This window comes from Dasypus novemcinctus, chromosome 9 (genome assembly GCF_030445035.2).
Source record: "Dasypus novemcinctus isolate mDasNov1 chromosome 9, mDasNov1.1.hap2, whole genome shotgun sequence".
In the NCBI taxonomy this organism is placed as follows: domain Eukaryota; kingdom Metazoa; phylum Chordata; class Mammalia; order Cingulata; family Dasypodidae; genus Dasypus; species Dasypus novemcinctus.
In genome coordinates this window covers 92,141,632-92,161,909 of record NC_080681.1, presented here as the reverse complement: position 1 = coordinate 92,161,909, position 20,278 = coordinate 92,141,632, and the positions used below count along the sequence as shown (strand labels likewise).

The following is a 20,278-nucleotide window of genomic DNA, read 5'->3' as shown; positions in this document are numbered from 1 at the left end:
GGGTCAAGGCCTTCAGCACGGCATTCGTATATTCATAGATTCGCCACATTCTGACTATCCCAACACACGTTATTCTCTATTAGGAACCTCTATAATGAAGTGTTTCATAAGAGCTCTTAAAAACACTTCCCCAAATTCTACTCTTCATCAAAACACAATTCCCACTTCCTTAATAGTTTTCTAATGATGCCCTAGTTCCTTGAACTCTCATAGCATTTACTCTTTGTACCATTCGCTTTAGAACCTCATCATACTTCCCACAAGCTCTTCTAAATTCCCATAGCCCATACTAACCGCACCCCTCATTTAATACTTTTTACTAGATGGCATATATGCTGGATATTTTTATGACTTACACACAGTAGGAATGCCCAATTAGCGAATTATTTATAGTACAGCATTCTATACATTTCTCTATTACAAAGCTTTTCACACATGATCATAATTGCTTATCATTTCCTGCTCATCCAATAAATACTCTAAGGTCCTTTAGGAGCCCTCTGCTAAGTATCTTAGTACTGCCAAATCCTACCTAGCACACTACTTCATAAGAATAGACAGTAAATAAACCCTTTTCAAATTGACGAATGAAGGACTAGAATTAGATAAAAAGAAAAGGACATGATTGAGACCAGACATTGCAGACTGGTAGTACACAGACTGAACCTAGGCTATAGACCAGGTTTCCTAATGTTTATTGTTTCACTGATCCCTTTGCGAGTAAGGTGAAAACAATGGACCCCTTACTAAGTCCACACGACACTCTGTATTATTTAATAAATATATCATACCACACCAACATGTCCCCACAAGAATGTTTTTTTGACTTTCAATTCCATGGACCCCTTGTTAAGAACCCCACTATAAACTTTGTTTGACCTCCAAAGTATTAAAGAAAACTGGAATTAGCTGCCAACATTCAAATCTGGGAAATTACAAATAAAATCCAGATTTCTGGGTTTTCTTGGGAAAATCAGAAGATCTGCCATATACCCTAAAAGGCAACAATAAACAGAGTACAACTGTTTCCTTTTTATTAGACATTTGCTCTTCAGTTGAACTTTTTTTTTTCTTTTTTTTCTTTACTCATTTATGTCACCTGTCTGGTGACACAAATTTAACCATCTAAATTTACAACCAATGATACAGACCATTTCTTTCCATTACCAAATCAGTTTACCAAAATCGCCTAGCCTTCCCTCATCTCAAATCTTGATAAAAGGAATCTACTGAACAGTACTTCATAACAAAAAGCTGGAAAATGCAGTTTAGACGGACCATTACAACTTGCTTAGAATGATTTCATTCATCAATCAAATTTTATCATGTTATTTTTTCCAATGAAATGTTCAGTTAGAATGGACTCGCAGTCCAAGTATACTGTTAACAAACACTATCATAGTGAGTTAGCCAGTTAAGAGAAAGCTTATCTTGGCAAATAAAATTTGAAAAATATTTATGAAGTCTTTGCAAAATTTTAGGCCCTGTAAATGGTTAATAACATGTTCTTTGTAATCTGACAAAACCTAGTACAAAACTTGGCTCTACCGTTCTCTAGTTGAGAAACTCTGGAAAGTTACTTAATTTCTCTTAGTGTGGCTCATAGAAATTAAAAAAAATAGCAATTTTTTGAATACCTGTTGCTATAGAAACAAAGACTTATTAAGATCTCTAGACAAAATGTGTAAGTACTAAAACAGTGTTATTAATAAAGGATTATCTCAAATTTTTTTAAAAATGTGTTGTATTTTATTTATTTTTTAAAACTATTATTCTTTTTCTTATTAATTTTATTCAGTTATTTTGTTGGCTTAATTTTTGGACAGGCTTTGGATCACAGAAGGTTCACAACTATGGTAAGGGAGTATAATGGGTGTGGGATGTCAGTGATGGGGGAATGCACAGGGAAGGGTTCACCTGGAGCTGTCTCTAAGGCATATGAATATGTTCAAGTATTCATGGCGCATTGTCTCCATGAGTAGATATCCACACAATAACCAAAAGAATACTGAATTCTCGTCCTGTGGAGTTCTACTACATTCTCTTAATAATTCAGCAAGAATCTCCCAAGTACAAGGACAGTGCCTACTGAAGGAAAACACACCATTATGCCAGGTCCTTGATAGTGATGATTGTACTTATAAACCTTTTCTTGTGAAACTGACTCTTAGCCTAGTACTATACAGTGCCTAAGAGTTACCTCCTGAGGGCCTCCTTGTTGCTCAAATGTGGCCTCTCTCTAAGCCAAAATCAGCATATGAAGGCACTACCTTCACCCTCCCCACCCCTGGTATGGGACGTGACTCCCAGGGATAAGCCTCCCTGGCACCAAGGGATTATTCCCAAGCACCCACTAGTAATGCATCTGGAAAAAGACCTTGAAGAAAAGGGGAAAATGGTAAATATAAATGAGTTTTTATTGCTAAGAGGTTTCAAAGTGAGTCGGGAGGTCATTCCAGAGGTTACACTTATGCCTGTCTCAGCAGGATCTCACTGATTGCCAAGTAAACAGTGCCTCAAATAGCAGGACTCCTAAGGGCTCTAGAGTCATCCAGACACTAGAAGCAAGACAGACAGCTCAGAAATTTGGCACCCTGTCAGTGGACCTTACTTTGGAATTTATGCTCCACAATGTAACAGAGTTAGACTCATTTATAGTTACCCTACACATGGCTCTTCTGTCACCTTTATCTGAACTTATAATTAGCACTATAGTTGATAAATATATGTCCCAGAGACTTAAATCTTTGGTCCATCCATGTGCCAGTCAAGTCTTGAATCTCAGCAGAGTTGCAGCACCTACTCTCCAATTCACTGGACTCACCCAGGACAACTAACCAGAAGATGATGATGGACAATGGCCATCCCAAGGAACAGAGAGTGTCAGGAACTGCAAGCAAGACAGCTGCATCCATCTGCTCCATGGGATCTAAGCCTCCCTCCTAATTAGAAGGATCTGGCATGGCATCACCATGCCAAAATCCTCAAGGTTAGGGAATGAATGATAGAATAACATAATGTAGATTTATTATTCTACTATAGACATTATTATTCTAGCAATGAAAGAACTTTTATCATTGATATAAAAGGAATGGCCACTAGAGGTTCTGAGGGGAGAAGGAAAAAAAAGGTGTAATATGGGGGCATTTTCAGGACACTGGAGTTATGCTGCATAACACTGCAATGACAGAATCAGGATATATATATATTTTGTCATAAACTACAAAATTGTATGGGACAGAGTGTAAACTATAATGTAAACTACAGTCCATTAGTTAGCAGGAATGCTTCAATATGTATCAACTGTTACGATTTACCACACTAATGGAGGTTGTTGTTAATACTGGAAAGTATGGGAGAGGGAGGGAGTGAGGCATACAGGAATCCCCTATATTTTTTATGTATCATTTATGTAATATAAAGCTTCTTTTAAAATAAAAATTTAAAAATTAATTAAAAAAGAAAAATAAAGCATTGGGAGCGGATATAGGTCAAGTGGTAGAGCGCCTGCCTCCCATGTACAAGGCCCTAGGTTCAATCCCTGGAATCATCTTAAAAATAAATAAAGCATTATGGAAACATAAAAGAGATAAATTCTACAGGACTGTAAGAAAGAAGATAACGCCAACTAGGAAAGAGGCAAAAAAGAGAAAATTCAAGGAAAAATAAGGAAAACAAAAGCAAGAAAGAAGTCAAAGTGTTTATTTCCTAGGGACAGCTAGTAGACTGAAACGAGCAGAAGGAAAAGCATATGAAAGGGAACTAGCAAAAAATAAAACTAGAAAGGAAGATGGGACAAGAATTCATGCCTTATTCAAACCACATTTACTGAATATAACTAAACAGAATCACTGCTATGGCATAGACCAGAAGAAGAGATATAAAACTTTATTAAGTACAATTCCTTTTCCTAAGACACTTTACTATTGGCATAGTGAAAGGTATATCATTGGTGCACCATAAATCGGTACGCATCTTTAATAAATCTAGTTAAATGTAAAAGGCAAAGTTGTTGAGGCAGAAAGACTAAGAAAAACTGAAAGGCAGCTATCATTTGATGCAGAACTAAAGACCTATAAACTCCTTCCCATCCTGAGCACTCACACACATCCCCCCATATCTCATATAGCATGAAAGTGGGTAATTTCTATATAAGAATATGAATTTGCAGAGACAAAAGAAAGTAAATTGAATTATTAGCTGTAAAATACAAAGTAGATGAATAAGTAATTGATGGTACAGCAAAAAAACTTAGGTGAGGAACTAGGGCTCCTGGAAGAAGCAGTTGGGAATGGAAGGTATAAGACAAACCTAGGACATCTTATAAAGCCAGAAAGTAAGAAAAATAAACAAACAAAAACCAAAAGAGGCAAAGTTGTAACAATTTGACTGACAAACAGTACAGAATTACTAACTCAAAGAATAAAATAAATACTCATAAGTCCACACTACTATAAATAAATAACTAAATAAGTCAATATAATGTGTAAAAGGGACTTTTCCTTAGAGAAGAAATCCAATTAATAAATGTAGAAGGAATGATAGAAAAGAGAAAATCACCATTAAAAGGCACAGTAAAAATTGCTGCAGTTAAAATCTGTCAATGAGTGCTAAAATCAATGGGCAAAACAGGGTATTAGTAAACACTCAAAATATCTCCCCAGAAAACACTTATTTACAAAGAGATAAATATAACTTTATAGTGAAGAAATCTGGCAGACTCGACCATTACCAAGGAATCAAAGCTATTAATAATATTACCAATAACAAGACATACTGACATCATGTACCCCCAATATGATGTGCAGAGAAAGGTATATCACCTTTGCAGTATTACTCCCCCAAAAATCTAATCCTGAGAAAACCTTCTATAAAATACATGATGAGTACTCTTCAAAAATCTCAAGATTGTGAAACACAAGAAAAGACTGAGGAAACTGTTACAGATCAAAGACACAAAGGAGACATAACAACTAAACGTAGTATGGGATCATACATTGGATCCTATAACATAAAGGACATCAGTGGAAAAACTGGTGAAACCTGAATGAACTCTATAATTTACTTAGTAAATAGTATTGTTTAGTTAATAGTATTATACCAACATTAATTTCTTAGTTTTGATATTTCTTTGTTTGATTATGTCAGATATTAATATTAGAGCAGTGGATGAAGGATATATCCTTCTACACAAAGAAATCTTCTGTACTCTTAACTCTTCTGTAAATCTAAAATTCTTTCAAAATAAAAAGTTAAAAACAAAAAAACCTTGGATGATGAAGATAGTATTAGCTGCAATACCGTTGTTTTTTTTCCTTAGACTCACTATCAACTTACCTGAGTCGTGCATATCGTTGTCTGGTGAATGCTACATTAGTTCTGCTCTTACTTTATGCTACATCAGTCTTTAATGTAATAAAGCTCTAACAAACTAATGTTTTACCAAAAAAAAATTATTCACCTAAATAAAAAGCATTCAATTTCCTTTTCTGACATCCTAAAAATGACTAGTAATCAGAATTTTACCTTTAATTATATGCGCTTCCAACAAAGCTTTGTTTCCAATAAAGGCCAATACTGTCATTTCTTACTGTATAAAAGCAATAATTTAAATAAAATCCTTACCTTCCAACCACTGCCAGCCTCTCTATAATAGGGGAAGTTATCACAAATCCACTGGTAAATCTCACTTAGAGTCATTTTCTTTTTGGGTGAGCTATTAATTGCGAAAGTAATGAGGCTGGCATAACTGTACGGAGGTTTCCCATCTTTGTGCTGTTGGACTTCCTCCTGGTCCAAGGTTGTATTTGGGTCAAGGAGTGCATTCTTCTTGGAAATCCCTGTTCCATGTGCACTTTGTGAAGCATCAGATTTTTGGATGGCTGCTCTCATGGTAAGCTGTGGTAACCAGTCCATAGATGTTAGGCTGCTCTCCAGTTCAGATGTCATCCTGAAGGTAAATAGACTCCTTAGTCAATATCAAGGAAAGAACCCCTGCTTCTCAAAATATCCAAAATGCACAAATCTAGGAGTTCCAAAGTGAGGGAAAGCCTGAGTTAAATCTGGAGGAAAAAGATTGAGTATGTTACTGACCAAACCAAATATTTAAGGGATCAACATTTCCAATCTTTTTTCTTAATTTTTCCTTACTAAAACAAAACTTGGTTTTAAATGTTTAAGATACAGAACAATATACATACATAAAGTGATTCTGATGCCAATCTTTCCTTAAAAATAATTTTAAAAAGACAGCCTGGCTCTTTAAATAGGGCAACAAGATCTTGGTATGAAAAACCCAGTCTGCAGCCCAGCTCTCTATATGAGCCCTTTAAAACCTTAAGACTACGTATTTGGCATTTTTTTACACAAATTTTAGGGGCATCATATAAACAAAGGAATACCAAAAGTAAGGTGGAAGCAAGAGGTCAGAGAAATGGGCATAGGCATTTGCATGGAGAAAGAAGGCAGAGTTGTGCAGGTGGAAGGTAAGAAGAGTAATGCAGGGTAGACAGCAACAAGAAGGAGGCAAGCTAGCTGGGGAGCTGACAGAAAAAAATGAATGCAAAGGTAAGAACACTAATAAGAAAAGAAGAAGCAATACGAGACAGTTATTTTTAAAAGACGAGTCAAGGAACAAGCTTAAGAAAGATCTAGGAGTACAGGAAAGAAGAGACTGAATCACATAAATAGACACAAAGAAAAAAGCATCAAAAGTGTGAGAACAGGCCTGGGCAAATGTCCAGTGCTCTGGATTTGTAATGTATTTCTCTCCACGCCTGAAAAATTCATACCATTATCACCCCAAAAAAGAAAGGAAAAAAAAATCTGCCAAAATTAATGTATATTCTGGAGAAAGGAGGATGCAGCTCTAAGAATTGAAGATAAGAATATAGAAATGAACTTGACACCTCACACTGAAACTGCTAACTTTCAAGAGAGGGTATAAACTCTTCAACCTGGGATCAAAGCAGGAACAGTGACCCTGAAAATGATGAAGGAAAGAATAAGAGACTTCTTAGTGAGGTCAAAATGAAGAAAACAAACAAAGAAACTTAAAAGTATCTCAGCCAGGGAAACGGACATTGGCCCAGTGGTTAGGGCGTCCGTCTACCACATGGGAGGTCTGCGGTTCAAACCCCGGGCCTCCTTGACCCGTGTGGAGCTGGCCATGCCCAGTGCTGATGCGCGCAAGGAGTGCCGTGCCACGCAAGGGTGTCCCCCGCGTGCGGGAGCCCCACACGCAAGGAGTGCGCCCGTGAGGAAAGCCGCCCAGCGTGAAAAGAAAGAGCAGCCTGCCCAGGAATGGCGCCGCCCACACTTCCCGTGCCGCTGACGACAACAGAAGCGGACAAAGAAACAAGACGCAGCAAATAGACACCAAGAACGGACAACCAGGGGAGGGGGGGAAATTAAATAAATAAATCTTTAAAAAAAAAAAAAAAAAGTATCTCAGCCAAAGATACTTTTCTAGCTAAGAAAATCACATATACTCCCCTCATCCCAATGGTTTTTGCCATAAAGAAAAACCTGGAGTACATGTTTATTAGACTCTGAACTGATGGGGGGCGATATAGAATAGACAAAAATACACAGACTTTTTTGAGTCAGGAGGATCAGAGTTCAAGTATTGATTCTACCAATTACTAGCTATGGTACTGTGAAAACGCTACTATCTCTAAACTCCAGTTTTCTCATCTGTAAAAAGAAACAACAGTACCTACAGTTAAAATATTACTTTGAGAATTAAATGTGGTAATATATGCACAGAAATAAATGTAAGTCGATAACATACCTCTAGGAGTATTTTGGAAGATACCAACACTATGAAGCAAACCAAATAAGGCAATAGCAATTATAAACCAAGAAACTGCCATCAGGATTCTATCTGCATTGCCAGAAAACTGAGTCCCATTATCTGTTGTTTGTTTGTATTTCATCTATTTTGCTCCAAGGTCCACCTTCCTCATTTCCTCAAATCCCTCTCCCCCACCCCCTACTGAATGCATTTCTCTGAAACCTGATCTTTAAATTCCTCTACACAACACCTTCAAGGATCTAAAAAAAGACTTACCATCCTGGTCTACAATCTTAGCCAGAAATGTTTGTTCCCAGCAAGAAGTAAATTACAAGGAATTGTGGAATAAGAAAACAGGATAGTTTAGAGAAAAAAGAATGCTAAAAGAGTGGATGAAATATCCTAGAGATTAGAACCTAATCCAGTCTGTCTAAAGATGAAAAACTGAGGTTCAAGGAAGTTAAAAAAAAAGGTTGCCCAAATTCACACAAATAGTTAAGAGTAGAACTGAAACTAGCGCCCACATCTCCCAATGCCCAATCCAGTAGTTTTTCTACCACCTCATCTATAAAATGAGGATAAAATAGTATCTACCCTACTGACATAAAGTACTCAGAACAGTGCCTAGCAAACAGTAAGTATTCAATAAATATTAGCTACTGGTAGTAGTGGTGGTGGCGATAATAGTTACTCCTATTATTACTCACATTTCATTTAGTAAACATTGGCTATTATTTCAAGCCTCTATTGAGGAGGTCTGTTTTATTCAAAATCCCAAAGCAGGTAGTCACATACATCTTTCAAGTTAATATAAAAGCATATTCCAAACAGGAATATAATTGATAATGCAGATGCCCCCCAGTGAGAGCCATTTTTATCTTCTTTTACTTCCACAAATGCCAAAAACTGACTTTATGATACTCTCAGTAATATAATGTGAACATATAGTAAGAAGGTATTTAATACATGTCATAACATGTAATTTTACAAGAATTCGTAATTATACACATGTACAAGGCTATGCTAGAATAAGATATAAACACAAGGAAAGTATGACAAAATCCCTGTCTCCAGAAATGTACAGTTCACCTCAAAAAAAGAGGTGAATAAAAATGCAAGGATGGGCTCTGGGTGCTGTAAACGTTCAGAAAGTGGGGGGACAATAAGGACTGGAGACTTAAGAAGTAGAGAAGGGAGAATACAACTACAGCTAAGTCTTAAGGAAAGTTAAGATCTAAACACCCTGGAAAGAAAACGGTCACTAGTCTTTAAAGACATTCTAAGTAAAAATTTGAAGCCAGTATATGAACATGCCTCTCTTTCAATTCATTGTTTGCTTATATTCATTAGTTCTGCTAGAGCAGAAATAAAATACATAAAATTTGTCTTAAATTGAACCTCTGAAAAGGTGGGGCTTTTGCTTTGTTTGCAATTTATTAAATTTTCTATATTCTGGCTTAGGCTGGAGACGGAAGTGGTTCTCTACTAAGTGCTGAGAACACAAAAGATGACCATTAGATTTGGCCATATCACTAGTAACTTTAAAAAGAAACTTATTAGTAGAATGGCGATGACAGAAATCTACTTGTATAAGAGAACAAATGATGGTACATTTAAAAAGAGCATGGAGGGAACTGAGGAATCTGGCTATGAAGATCTGGTTAAGAAATTTCAGGCCCTCATTACCTCACCTCATTCCAACAGCTTCTAGCTAGGGTCCTGGACTCTGACTTCTCACCAACCTTTCTCCTCCAACCACCTCAGTCTATATATACACTCCAAGAGAAATCTATCAGCATTGCTTTCAAGTCATTAGGCCCAAAAAACTTTCAATGGCTGCTATCTCCTATTAAACCAAATCTAAACTTCATTAGCTTTCATCAATCTTTTATTACTCCTCCTCCTCAGAGTTTGGCATTTAACATGCTGCTTCACTGTCATTATTCCTTAACTGCATCATATGACTAAGTTTTCTACACAGGGCACCTCCACACACACACACACAAACACACACACAATTTAAATTCAAGTGTTTTCAGGATAATCTAGTTTTTCAATGCTATAGGTCTTCTGAAAAATAACACAGTATCTGGATAAGGAGTGTCTTCCTTTCTGGAACACTCTTTCCTTCTCACTATGCATTCTCACTTTGGCTGGCTGGCTTCTATTTTTCCTTCAAGACTTATCAAATAACCTTCCCTTCAAGAAAGACTGGTCAATCCTTTCTTCTAATCCTCTGTCTCCAAAATGGAATTAGGTCCTGCTTCTACAGAATATAATAAATACCTCCTATCATGGATGGGACTTACACAGAATTGTAATTATTTTTTTTATCTCTCTGTCCCACTAGACTGTGACTCCTTGAAAGAAGGATATTTCTTGTTCTTTTCTGTCTCCCCAATGTCTAGTATATAGTAGGTGAAGCATCAATAAATGGTAGTTAGCTCCACACCATTCAAGATGGTTGGGAGCTCTGCTTCAGGGCTCTGTCCCACCACAGAAGCTTTGAACAACCAGCAAGAATCAACAAAAACATTTTTCTCAGGGTTCCAGAAACTAGATTAAGGAGTACAGCAACAGTGCTAGCAACAAATCAAGAAAAAGACAACTTTGTAATAGAGAGGGAAGCAGATGTGGCTCAACTACTTGGATGCCTCCTACCACATGGGAGGTCCCAGGTTTGGGTCTCAGTGCCTCCTAAAAAAGAGAAGACAAGCAGACACCACCTCCTGCCACAATGAGGTAGACTGTGTCTCCACCACAACAAGCAGAGGTCACAAGCCAGTAGACACTACAGCCCACAGGGGACAGATATGGCTCAGGCCACAGGGCACTCCCTTTTCATGTGGAAGGCCCCGGGTTTGGTTTCAGATGCCTCCTGGAGAAGGTGAGAGAAAAGTGAGCAGAGAGACAAGAAAACCATTTGGGGGAAGGGTGTGGCTGTAAATAAAGAAAACAAAAGTAAATAAAAATAAAATCCTTTAAAAATAAATAAAGCAAGGAAGCGGTTATGGCTCAATCCATTGGACTCCCATCTACCATATGGGAGGCCCTGGGTTCGTGTCCCAGGGCCTCCTTGTGAAGGGAAGCTGGCCCACGCCCGTGGAGAGTTGATGGCCTACACGCCCGCAGAGAGCTGGCACATCAAGTTGACCCAACAAAGGGAGACAAACAGATACAGAAGAATGCGCAGCAAATGGTAACAGAGAGCAGACAGCAAGCAAGCCGCAAGGGGTGGGGGGAAATAAATAAATAAATCTTTTTAAAAACTAAATAAATAAAGAAGTGGTTCTTAACCATCAAAAAAAAAAAAAATAGTAGAGCAAACAGATATAGCTGAGTGGCATGAGCACCTTTTTCCCGTGTATGAGGTCCCAGGTTCAATCCTCAGTACTGCCTTTTTAAAAAAAAAGTGGTTGAATCTCCTGGTATGCTGGCTGGCCCCTCCTCTTTCCTCTCACCATCTTGGGGTCAAGCCTACCTGCATTCTCAGGATTCTCAGCAGGGTTCTCTGGTCCAGGTTCCAGAGAGAGCAGGGTAACCTCATGCACATACCGGGAACATGTATGTCTAGGTCAATCCATCTGCTGGTGGCATAAGGGGCTTGCTATCTCAGAACTTGTCCAGTGCACAGAAAGCAGCTCATAGAAATTCCCTACAGAATGCTGTGGGACAGCAGTCAAGTCATGGCTGGCTGTAGAATACATAGTGCAATGTCCAGGACCATGAGGAACCTTGATTCCTAGAGCCACATACACATGCCCAAAATAAGACACACATGCAGAAAGGTTCAAGAAGGCCCCTGGGCATTCTCCAAACTCATTTTAAGGATGAGCCCTAAGGATAGCATACACAGAGGTCAATCCGCAAAGACTGGAAAATGTGTTTTCTTTCTTCTTTCATTATTTTATTTATTTATTTATTTATTTTTTATTTATTGTTATCTCCTAGCATTCATGGAAAGCTCTGTCATAACACTAGCTGGATCTAAGCTTAATATAAAGAAGCCTTAGAGTCTAAATTCCAGCAATAACATACTAAAATATCAAAATGTCCAGGTTTTAACAAAAGTTTGCAAAACATACAAAGTAATAGAAAGTGATGACCCAGACAAAAGAGAAGATTAAAGCATTAGAAACCATCAACGACAAGAACCATACATGAACAGTTCAAAGACTTTTAAAAAATGGCCCAAAATATACTCAAAGAGTTCATGTAAAGCATGGACAAAGAACTAAAGGAAATTAGGAAAATGAAAGATGAACACAAACAGACTATCACTACAAAGATGGAAATTATGAATAGGAACCAAACAGATCTGAAAAGACCATAGTAAGAGAAATTAAAAATTCCCTCGAGTTCAACAGATTGGAGCTGGCAGAAGAGTCACTGAATGAAATTGAAGATAAGACAACTGAAAGCATTCTGTCTGAAGAGCAAGGAAGGAAAATAAAGAAATGTGAACGGAACCTGAAAAATCTGTGGTACATTATCAAGCCAGTATCTGTACTGTGGGAGTCTCAGAAGGAAAAGAAAGGGGTTGAGAGAATATTCAAGGAAATAATGATTAAAAATTTCTCAAATTTAATGAAAGACATGAATACACATTCAACATGCTCAATGAACCACACAGAATAAACTCATATAGACACATGCCATAGCATTTTATAATCAAAGTGTTGAATGCCAAAGATAGAGAGATAATTCAGGGAGCTACAAGAACAGAGATGCAGCGTGACATGTACAAGGTAGTCTCAGTAAAATTAAATGCTGATTTCTCATTGGAAATCATGGGAGACAAGAAGGTAGTGGAATGACATATTTAAAGCGCTGAAGGCAAAAGATTGCCACCCAAGAATTCTGTATCTGGCAAAACTGTCTTTCAAAAATGAGGGAGAGGCAGCGGACTTGGCCCAGTGGTTACGGCGTCCATCTACCACATGGGAGGCTCGCAGTTCAAACCCCGGGCCTCCTTGACCCGTGTGGAGCTGGCCCATGCACAGTGCTGATGCGCACAAGGAGTGCCGTGCCACGCAGGGGTGTCCTCCACGTAGGGGAGCCCCACGCACAAGGAGGGTGCCCCGTAAGGAGAGCCGCCCAGCGCGAAGGAAAGTGCAGCCTGCCCAGGAATGGTGCCGCACACAAGGAGAACTGACACAACAAGATGACGCAACAAAAAGAAACAGATTCCTGTGCTGCTGACAACAACAGAAGCGGACAAAGACACAGCAAAGAGACACAGAGAACAGACAACCGGGGTGGGGGGGAAGGAGAGAGAAATAAAATAAATAAATCTTTAAAAAAAAAATGAGGGACAGATTAAGACAAAAACTGACAAGGTCATCACTATCTAGACTGGCACTACAAGGGATGCTAAATAGTTCTGAAGGTTGTAGACAACAGATCAAAGCTGTACAGGGAAACAAAGATCTCCCATGAGGGTAATGCATTATCCCACTACTTCACACAGCAAAACAACGAAGCCTTATATTCCGACCAATTAGCCAATGCTTATTGATATGGGGAAATACAAATGCCAGTACTATTGCAATCTTGGTTTTTAGCTCCATTTTTATTTCCTACAGGATCTAAAAGGCAAATAGATAAAATGTAACAACAAGTAAGTGGTTTTGGACTCATAATGTATAAACATGTAGTATGTGACATGAACTACAGAAAGGTGGGGGGACAGAGGGGTATAGGAACATAGTTTTTTAATACTTAAATTAAGTTGGTATCAATGCAAACAAGATTGCTATAGATTTAGGATGTTAAATTTATGTCCCAGGATAACTACAAAGAAAATATTAGTGCATATGCCAACTCACAGACAGAAATTAGAGCCCAGGTTGCCAGGGACAGGAGAAAGCAGTGTTGGTGAGTTAACACTTAATGGATATAGGGTTTCTGTTTGGGGAGATGGGAAAGTTTTAGTAATAGAATGTAGCAAGAATACCACAAAATTGTGAATATGATTAATCCCATTAGTTGGTATGCTTGAGAGTGACTGAAAAGGGAAAGTTTATGTTGCATATATGTTCCCATAGTTTAAAATAAAAACAAAGAACTAAAGAAACAATGACATAAATGGAATGCACAATCCTGGATGGGATCTAGCAAAGGAGAGGAGGCTCAAAGGAATAATACTGCAACATATGAAAAAACTGGAATATAGACTATAAGCTTTATATCAATGTTAAATATTTTGAACTTGGTAACTGTACTTAAGGTATTTACTTAAGTGAATATCCTTATTCCTAGGAAATGTACATGGCAGAATTAAGTATTCTGGGAGCAAGAGGTATACAACATAAAGTGTTTAAAAAATGTATTCATAAATGGATGGACAGGGGACAGCATGATATAGCAAGTGTGGAAGATTGTTAAAACTGGTGGATTTGGGTATCTGGGGAGGTAGGGGTATGTTGGACTTCTCTGTGTGGGGTTTATATCATTTTTTAAACTGTCCTATAAGTTTGAAGGTATTTCAAAATAAAAAGTTAATTAATAAATAAATAAATAGTAGTTAAATTGCTGAAATAGTGACTGTCCACTGAGGGTATTAGTGGGCTCCTCCACAAACAAGGGAGATATGTTTAAAAGCTAAAAGAGTATGCTGGAGTACTCTGTATGGGTTTTGTATTATTTTTTGCAACCCCCCTATAAGTTTGAAATTATTTCAAAATAAAAAGTTTAATTTTAAAAAGCTAAAGAAAGAGAAGAGTCAGTAGCATGAGGTTAAGGATAATAACAGGACTGAAGTCCTTTATGAGTTGGGAAAAAAGAATGACTCAGCACAGATGGCAGAGATAGTTCTGTGGGAAGAGCAGAGAAAAATGGGAAGATGGAAGCAATGATAAAAAAAGAACATAAATATTACCTGTGGGAAAAAGCAAGAAGGGGATAGCATGGAGAAGAGCTTATGTCTGAGGTAAAATCTTAATCTATGATACCTCTTTGGGAAGGTAAGGAAGCAGCCAGGCTACTTAAGAGAAGTTTCATAAGGAATTTTCTGCATGAAACCAATAGGCAAAGAATATCAAAGTATAACATCTCAAAACTAGGTCATAGGGGGAGAGGGAAATAGGGTAGGAAACGGTGGGAAATCTAATTTTCATTTTATGAAACAATGGCACTGATGTGATCCCAAATGTGTGTTTTAGCTCCTTAGCCCACTGCTTGGCTTCCCTCTGCAGCTTGTCTAACTCCCTGAGAGTGGTAAAGGCTTAAGGAGAAAATTTTCACATTTCAACGGTATCAAAAAAGTATGGAAAACGGGTAGCAATATTCTTGGATCCCTAAAAGAAGGTTAAGAGGAAGACAGCAAGAAAAATAAAAGGAATAAGAGTAATGCAGATAATGATTGTGACCCAGATATTCCTGAATCCTCCCACTCCATTCCTAGCATTTTATCTTAAGACATGGGGCATGTGAAAAATTGAGCAACAGAAAACTCAAAAGAAATCCTTGTAATTATCTCAGCAGTGATTCTTAGATGTTTCTGATACATGCATCTCTGGGGGTCAATATGTGCTATATCACTCCTGTTGCAATATCTCAGTATTCAAGGCTACCAGGAAGCTGTGGCACAGACTACTTAGCTGCCACTAAATATATGTTCTTTCCTTCTCCTTTAGGAATACAACCTCCAATATTATTCAGGATGTCACTGTACCTTTTGCCGTTCCTGTTCTCTAGAATATGGGCACAATAGCTGGGGTTCTAAGAAGCCATCTGGAATCATAAGATGATCTTGAGAATGAAAGTCACATACTAAGGATATAGGAGCAGAAAGTAATCTGGATCCCTGATGAGTTTGTGAAGCTGTTTTCCAGCCTTCAGTTGCTGTGGCAGTTTGAGATTATTTATGATGCCCTAAAATGAGAAGGATTATGTTTGTAAACTGGTCTGTTCCCTGGGTGTGATACGCTTTGATTGTATTAAATTCAAGGGTTTTAAGTTTACTTGATTAAATCAATTTGGGGCCTTCGATTCAACCATGTCAGTAAGGTATGACTCAGGTTAAGTACCCACCCCCTTGGTGGGCACATATAAATGGGCACTCACTCAAGAAGACACACGAAGAAGAGAAAGAGAACTCTGTCAGTTTTGATCCTGGAGCCCCAGGAAGAGATGAGCAATTTGCCTGACAGTTTGCAGCTGAAAAAGCCTGGAAAGAGTCCTATGCTAAACTGATAGAGGAAGCCCTGAGAGATGAGTTCTACGCCAGCCTACAGCTGAGATCAGAAGCTGGGCCCCTATGGAGCCTTAAGAGGAAAATGGAAGGAGCACCCAGGCAGAGATGCCTGCCATCTAGCTTCAGTGTGTGGCAGCTGACTTTGGTGAGAAAGTACCTCTTATGGTACCCTGAGATGGACTCTTTAGGGCCTTTTAATCTGTAAGTTTTTACCCCAAATAAATACCCTTTATAAAAGCCAACAGATTTCTGGTACTTTGCATCAGCAACCCTTTGGCTGACTAATACAGCTGCCTACCTTCCAGATGTTTTTTGTGTTTAACTACTATAAAAAATGTATTTAACAGCAGGTTAATGCAATTCCTAACCAATATAGGACATGAGATGTGGAAACGGAGTGGTCCAATAACAGAACTTAAAATAAGACACTCAAAAGAGGAACTGATGAAGCAAACATTAAGAACTCTGATATTGAAGGTTGGAAAGTTGGTGACATTTATTAAAAATTTGGTAAAACTGTCATCTGGAAAACCTGGAAGACAAGCCCAATGCCAACTGGGCCTAGAGCACAGAGAGAAATGGTAGGAAAAATTTAGAATGTTGTCGTGTGCTAAGCAAAGTCCTAAGACAGAAATAAACTTCAAATAGAGTTGCAAGCAGAGATGGAGAAAACACAGATTTGCTAAGGGAGATTCTCTCTGCCTATGGCCTGCAATTTAAATTTAAGCTAAGAGTACAGAACATTTGTAGAGAGTTTAGAACTGTGAATCCTTGCAAGGCTGAGAAAACAGTAACTGCTTCAGAAGTCCAAACTGAAGTAGCTGGGTGGTAGCTGCAAAACCGAAGCCTTAGAAGACACAAAGTTACAAGAGTGTTGCCTTTCCACCCAAGACTATTATTTTAAATGGTCTCATGGGAGCCACTATTAACTCACAAGCTAAAAGGGATCAATGAACTTGGATGGAGAAAAATATATTTGGGAGCAGATGTAGCTTGAGTGGTAGAGCGCCTGCTTACCATGTATAAGGCCCAGGGTTCAATCCCCGGTACCTCCTAAAAATAAACAAACAAAAAAACTAACTCTCACTGGGGAGCAGATGTAGCTCAGTGATTGAGCACCTGCTTCCCACGTACGTGGTCCTGGGTTCAATCCCAGGTAACACCTTAAAAAACTATATATATATATTCTTTATTTCACTAGTCCGTAATTGATATTTAGCATTTCCTTTAATTATGAAAGTAGACAACAAACTTCAGAGGCATTAATGGTACCTGTGACCTTGCCATAAATAAAAGTCACAAATACATTCATATCTCATAACTAATGTTGCAGACCTCAAAATTCTATTTCAACTCATTACTTAGAAATTATAAGTTTATTAAGACTTGCTTCTAGAACTTTCATTTAATGTGTTAATTTAAAAACATATCATAAACTTAATATTTTAATAACAGTATTTCAATATAATTAACTTGCTTCCTTTGTAATTCTAAGCATTTTATTTTACAGATTCAAAACATTGTTCTGAGAAGGATTCATCAGCTTCACCAGACCAATGAAGAGGTGGCTACAACAAAAAAAGTTAGAAATTCTTGGGATAAGCAGAGCACAAAGAGCAGTAAGTAAATGCCAGACCTTCTGTCTAGGTAAATCCTTTAACGGTAACTCAAATAAGAAAAAGTATATAAATTTAAGTTTTTAGCTGGGGTGTGTGTGTGTGCGTGTGTGCATGTGTGTCTAGACCGCAAAAGCTTTAAGTTTCTAAAATAATACCCTGGCTCATCAACAAGGAGTGAGCTATAAAAGCTGTGTATTTCCCAGAAAGGGTATCTTTACATATACCCATCTTGGATCTGACCATGGAGGATAGAGGGCCATGCCAGAAGCCACAGGGGACAATGGAGGTCTGCCCAAAGAAGAGAACAGGAAACTCACAGATGAGTTCTTCAACTGAGGAACTTACTACACTGTCAGGGAGTCTCTACCACTCCTACCCAGAAGGATTTTACTATAGATATAGACTAATGACCACTGAGTAGTTCCCATTATCTCTTTTTCTGAATGACAGCTTTTACTGCTATTTTCCTACTCCTTCTCCACTGTATATTCACGTCTATAGAGTGCAGATCATTTCTTTGGGTTATAGGTCTTCAAAAGCTACAAAAAGCCATTCTGGGGTCTGATGAAAGGGACTGTACCCAGAAATCTCAGATTTTCAGCTAGATATAATGACTGGATTAAACTCTGGGTTGTCTGCCTTGGTAAAGGGTTAAGTGAGTTCTATATATAAGAAGAGTACATATGGATTTTTGGGTAGCCACAAGGGGCAGGATGTGACAGAAACCTAAAAGGAAATAAAATAATCTACTACAGAATGATTTTATATATGTTCCATGTGAATTTAAAAACAAAACCTTTCTAAATGAAGTAAAAACTGAAGGCATTTCCAAGCAAATACAAAGTTGGTGCTACTTTTTTCCAAATAGTTATCATATGCCAGCAAAATCAAAATCTCTATTCTTAGTTCAATTTCAGCAAAATAGCACAGTCAATGATCTACACATCAGTAAAGATATGAGTCAGTGATTAAGAACACAGGCTCTAGAGTAGACCATCTGGATTGGAATTTCAGCTCTTCCACTTTCAACTATGTGACTTCATGCCTCAGTTTCTTCATTTGTAAGATGAAGATAAAAATAGTGCCCACCCCAAAGGGCTGCTGTGAGGATTAAATTAGTTAATACATACAAATCATACAGAACCATTTCTAACACACATTAAGCACTCAATAAATGTTATTAGCTATTATTAAATTCATACTCTTCAGGATTTTCTATTTTAAGTGACTGCCATTCTTATTTAGTTTTAGTATATGTTTCACATGCCCTAAATCACATAATCATCATTTAGTAACCTCAATGGAAATAAGCCTCCTCTCATTCAATTACTCACTCTAAAAAAGTTACCCAGAAAGGGTTGTTTTAAATTTTTGTTTGTAGACTGCATATGAGAATTGAGAACGTACTCAATATTAAGATGATTCCTGAAGCAACTCACAAAAATCCTATTTATTCAATAAGAGTTCTAAATCCATAGCTTTTAAAGCATAAAAGCTCAGGTTGGGTATCTAGTAACAGTGACTAAGGTGTAAGAGGGAAAAGAAAGGAATAAATTTTTCCACTTTACTGGTGCAGAGCCTGCTTGCTCCTGACAAAACGTCTATACTGTTTGTATGTGACACACTTTTCTGACCTTTCTCATGCCTTCTCACGCTGCCCTAAGCCTTCAATATTGTGTGCAATTCACTGTGTTTAAGAAAATTATTTAAAAAGCTAATCTAGATCTCTCTTACTATAGGGAGGGAAAATTTCCTTAAATTCTATCTTGGAAAATGAGAAGTGGTCAGAGTTCTCCTCATGATGACTCCTCACATATTTTACAATAATAATATCATTTGGATCCCTTCTCTAAGTTAAAAATTAAAAGTCCAGCATTTTTCACAGGATGTGTTTTAAGTACTATAATACATATACTGCTCTTTAGATTCTCTCTGAATTTCTCCACAAAACTTAAATTCATAAAATTGTATTCTAAATTAATACAAGCCATACTTTTAGATGGAACGCCATTTGGTACAAACTTAGAGATCACATGGTCAAAAGTTTTAGGCTATAAGTATAACTCCCATCTTTAACTATTCTTTCCTATAACTTAAGGAGGAAACTAAGCATTTCATCTTAGAATTCAGCCCACTGCACTGTATTTTGGCTTAAGTAAATACTGTAGTTTGCACTTAAATATCATACTACCTTCAGGAATCCCTATGCCTGAGTGGTTGGAAAAAATGCTGTGCACCAGTCCCTTTCACACAAGAACACTCAAAACCATCCTTGCAGCTATTATTTAAAAATCCAGACAGAATAGTTAAAACAACAAAAGTCCTCTCAGTAACATGTGTCAACTGGCTCATTTGGTTTCATTAAAGTGTTTATAATGATCTCTCTATAACCAAACTGTTTTAGCTCACCATTTAACATTTACTGGATATCCCACCATCAGTTTTATCTCCACATATTCTGCCTCCATGGCATTAACCCAGTAAGTTTAGCATCAAGGCCATCAAAGGACTAACATCATGGAAGGAGATTCTGTCTTATGTTTTAATGTTAAGCATGATTCACAGAAATGATAAAGCTTAAGCTGCTATGTATGATGCTACATGTATTCAGTGGTTCTCAAAGTATGGTCCAGAGACTTTCGGGGGAACAGAGGGTCAAAACTATTT

The 20,278-nt window shown here is 37.7% G+C and overlaps 1 protein-coding gene across 10 annotated transcripts in view; it reads right to left on the bottom strand.

Moving 5' to 3' along the window:
- Positions 1 to 20,278, bottom strand: part of FOXJ3 (forkhead box J3) — a 153,707-nt gene that overhangs the window by 102,973 nt on the left and 30,456 nt on the right. For 6 of the 10 annotated variants that reach the window (XM_004477415.4, XM_004477417.3, XM_023584361.3 and 3 more), the window contains one exon: positions 5,626 to 5,950. In XM_004477415.4, coding sequence (XP_004477472.1) covers positions 5,626 to 5,950 — 325 coding nt within the window. Of the gene's footprint in view, positions 1 to 5,625; positions 6,063 to 20,278 lie in introns of all 10 variants that reach the window. The other 4 variants (XM_071217511.1, XM_071217512.1, XM_071217514.1 and 1 more) reach the window with 1 other exon arrangement.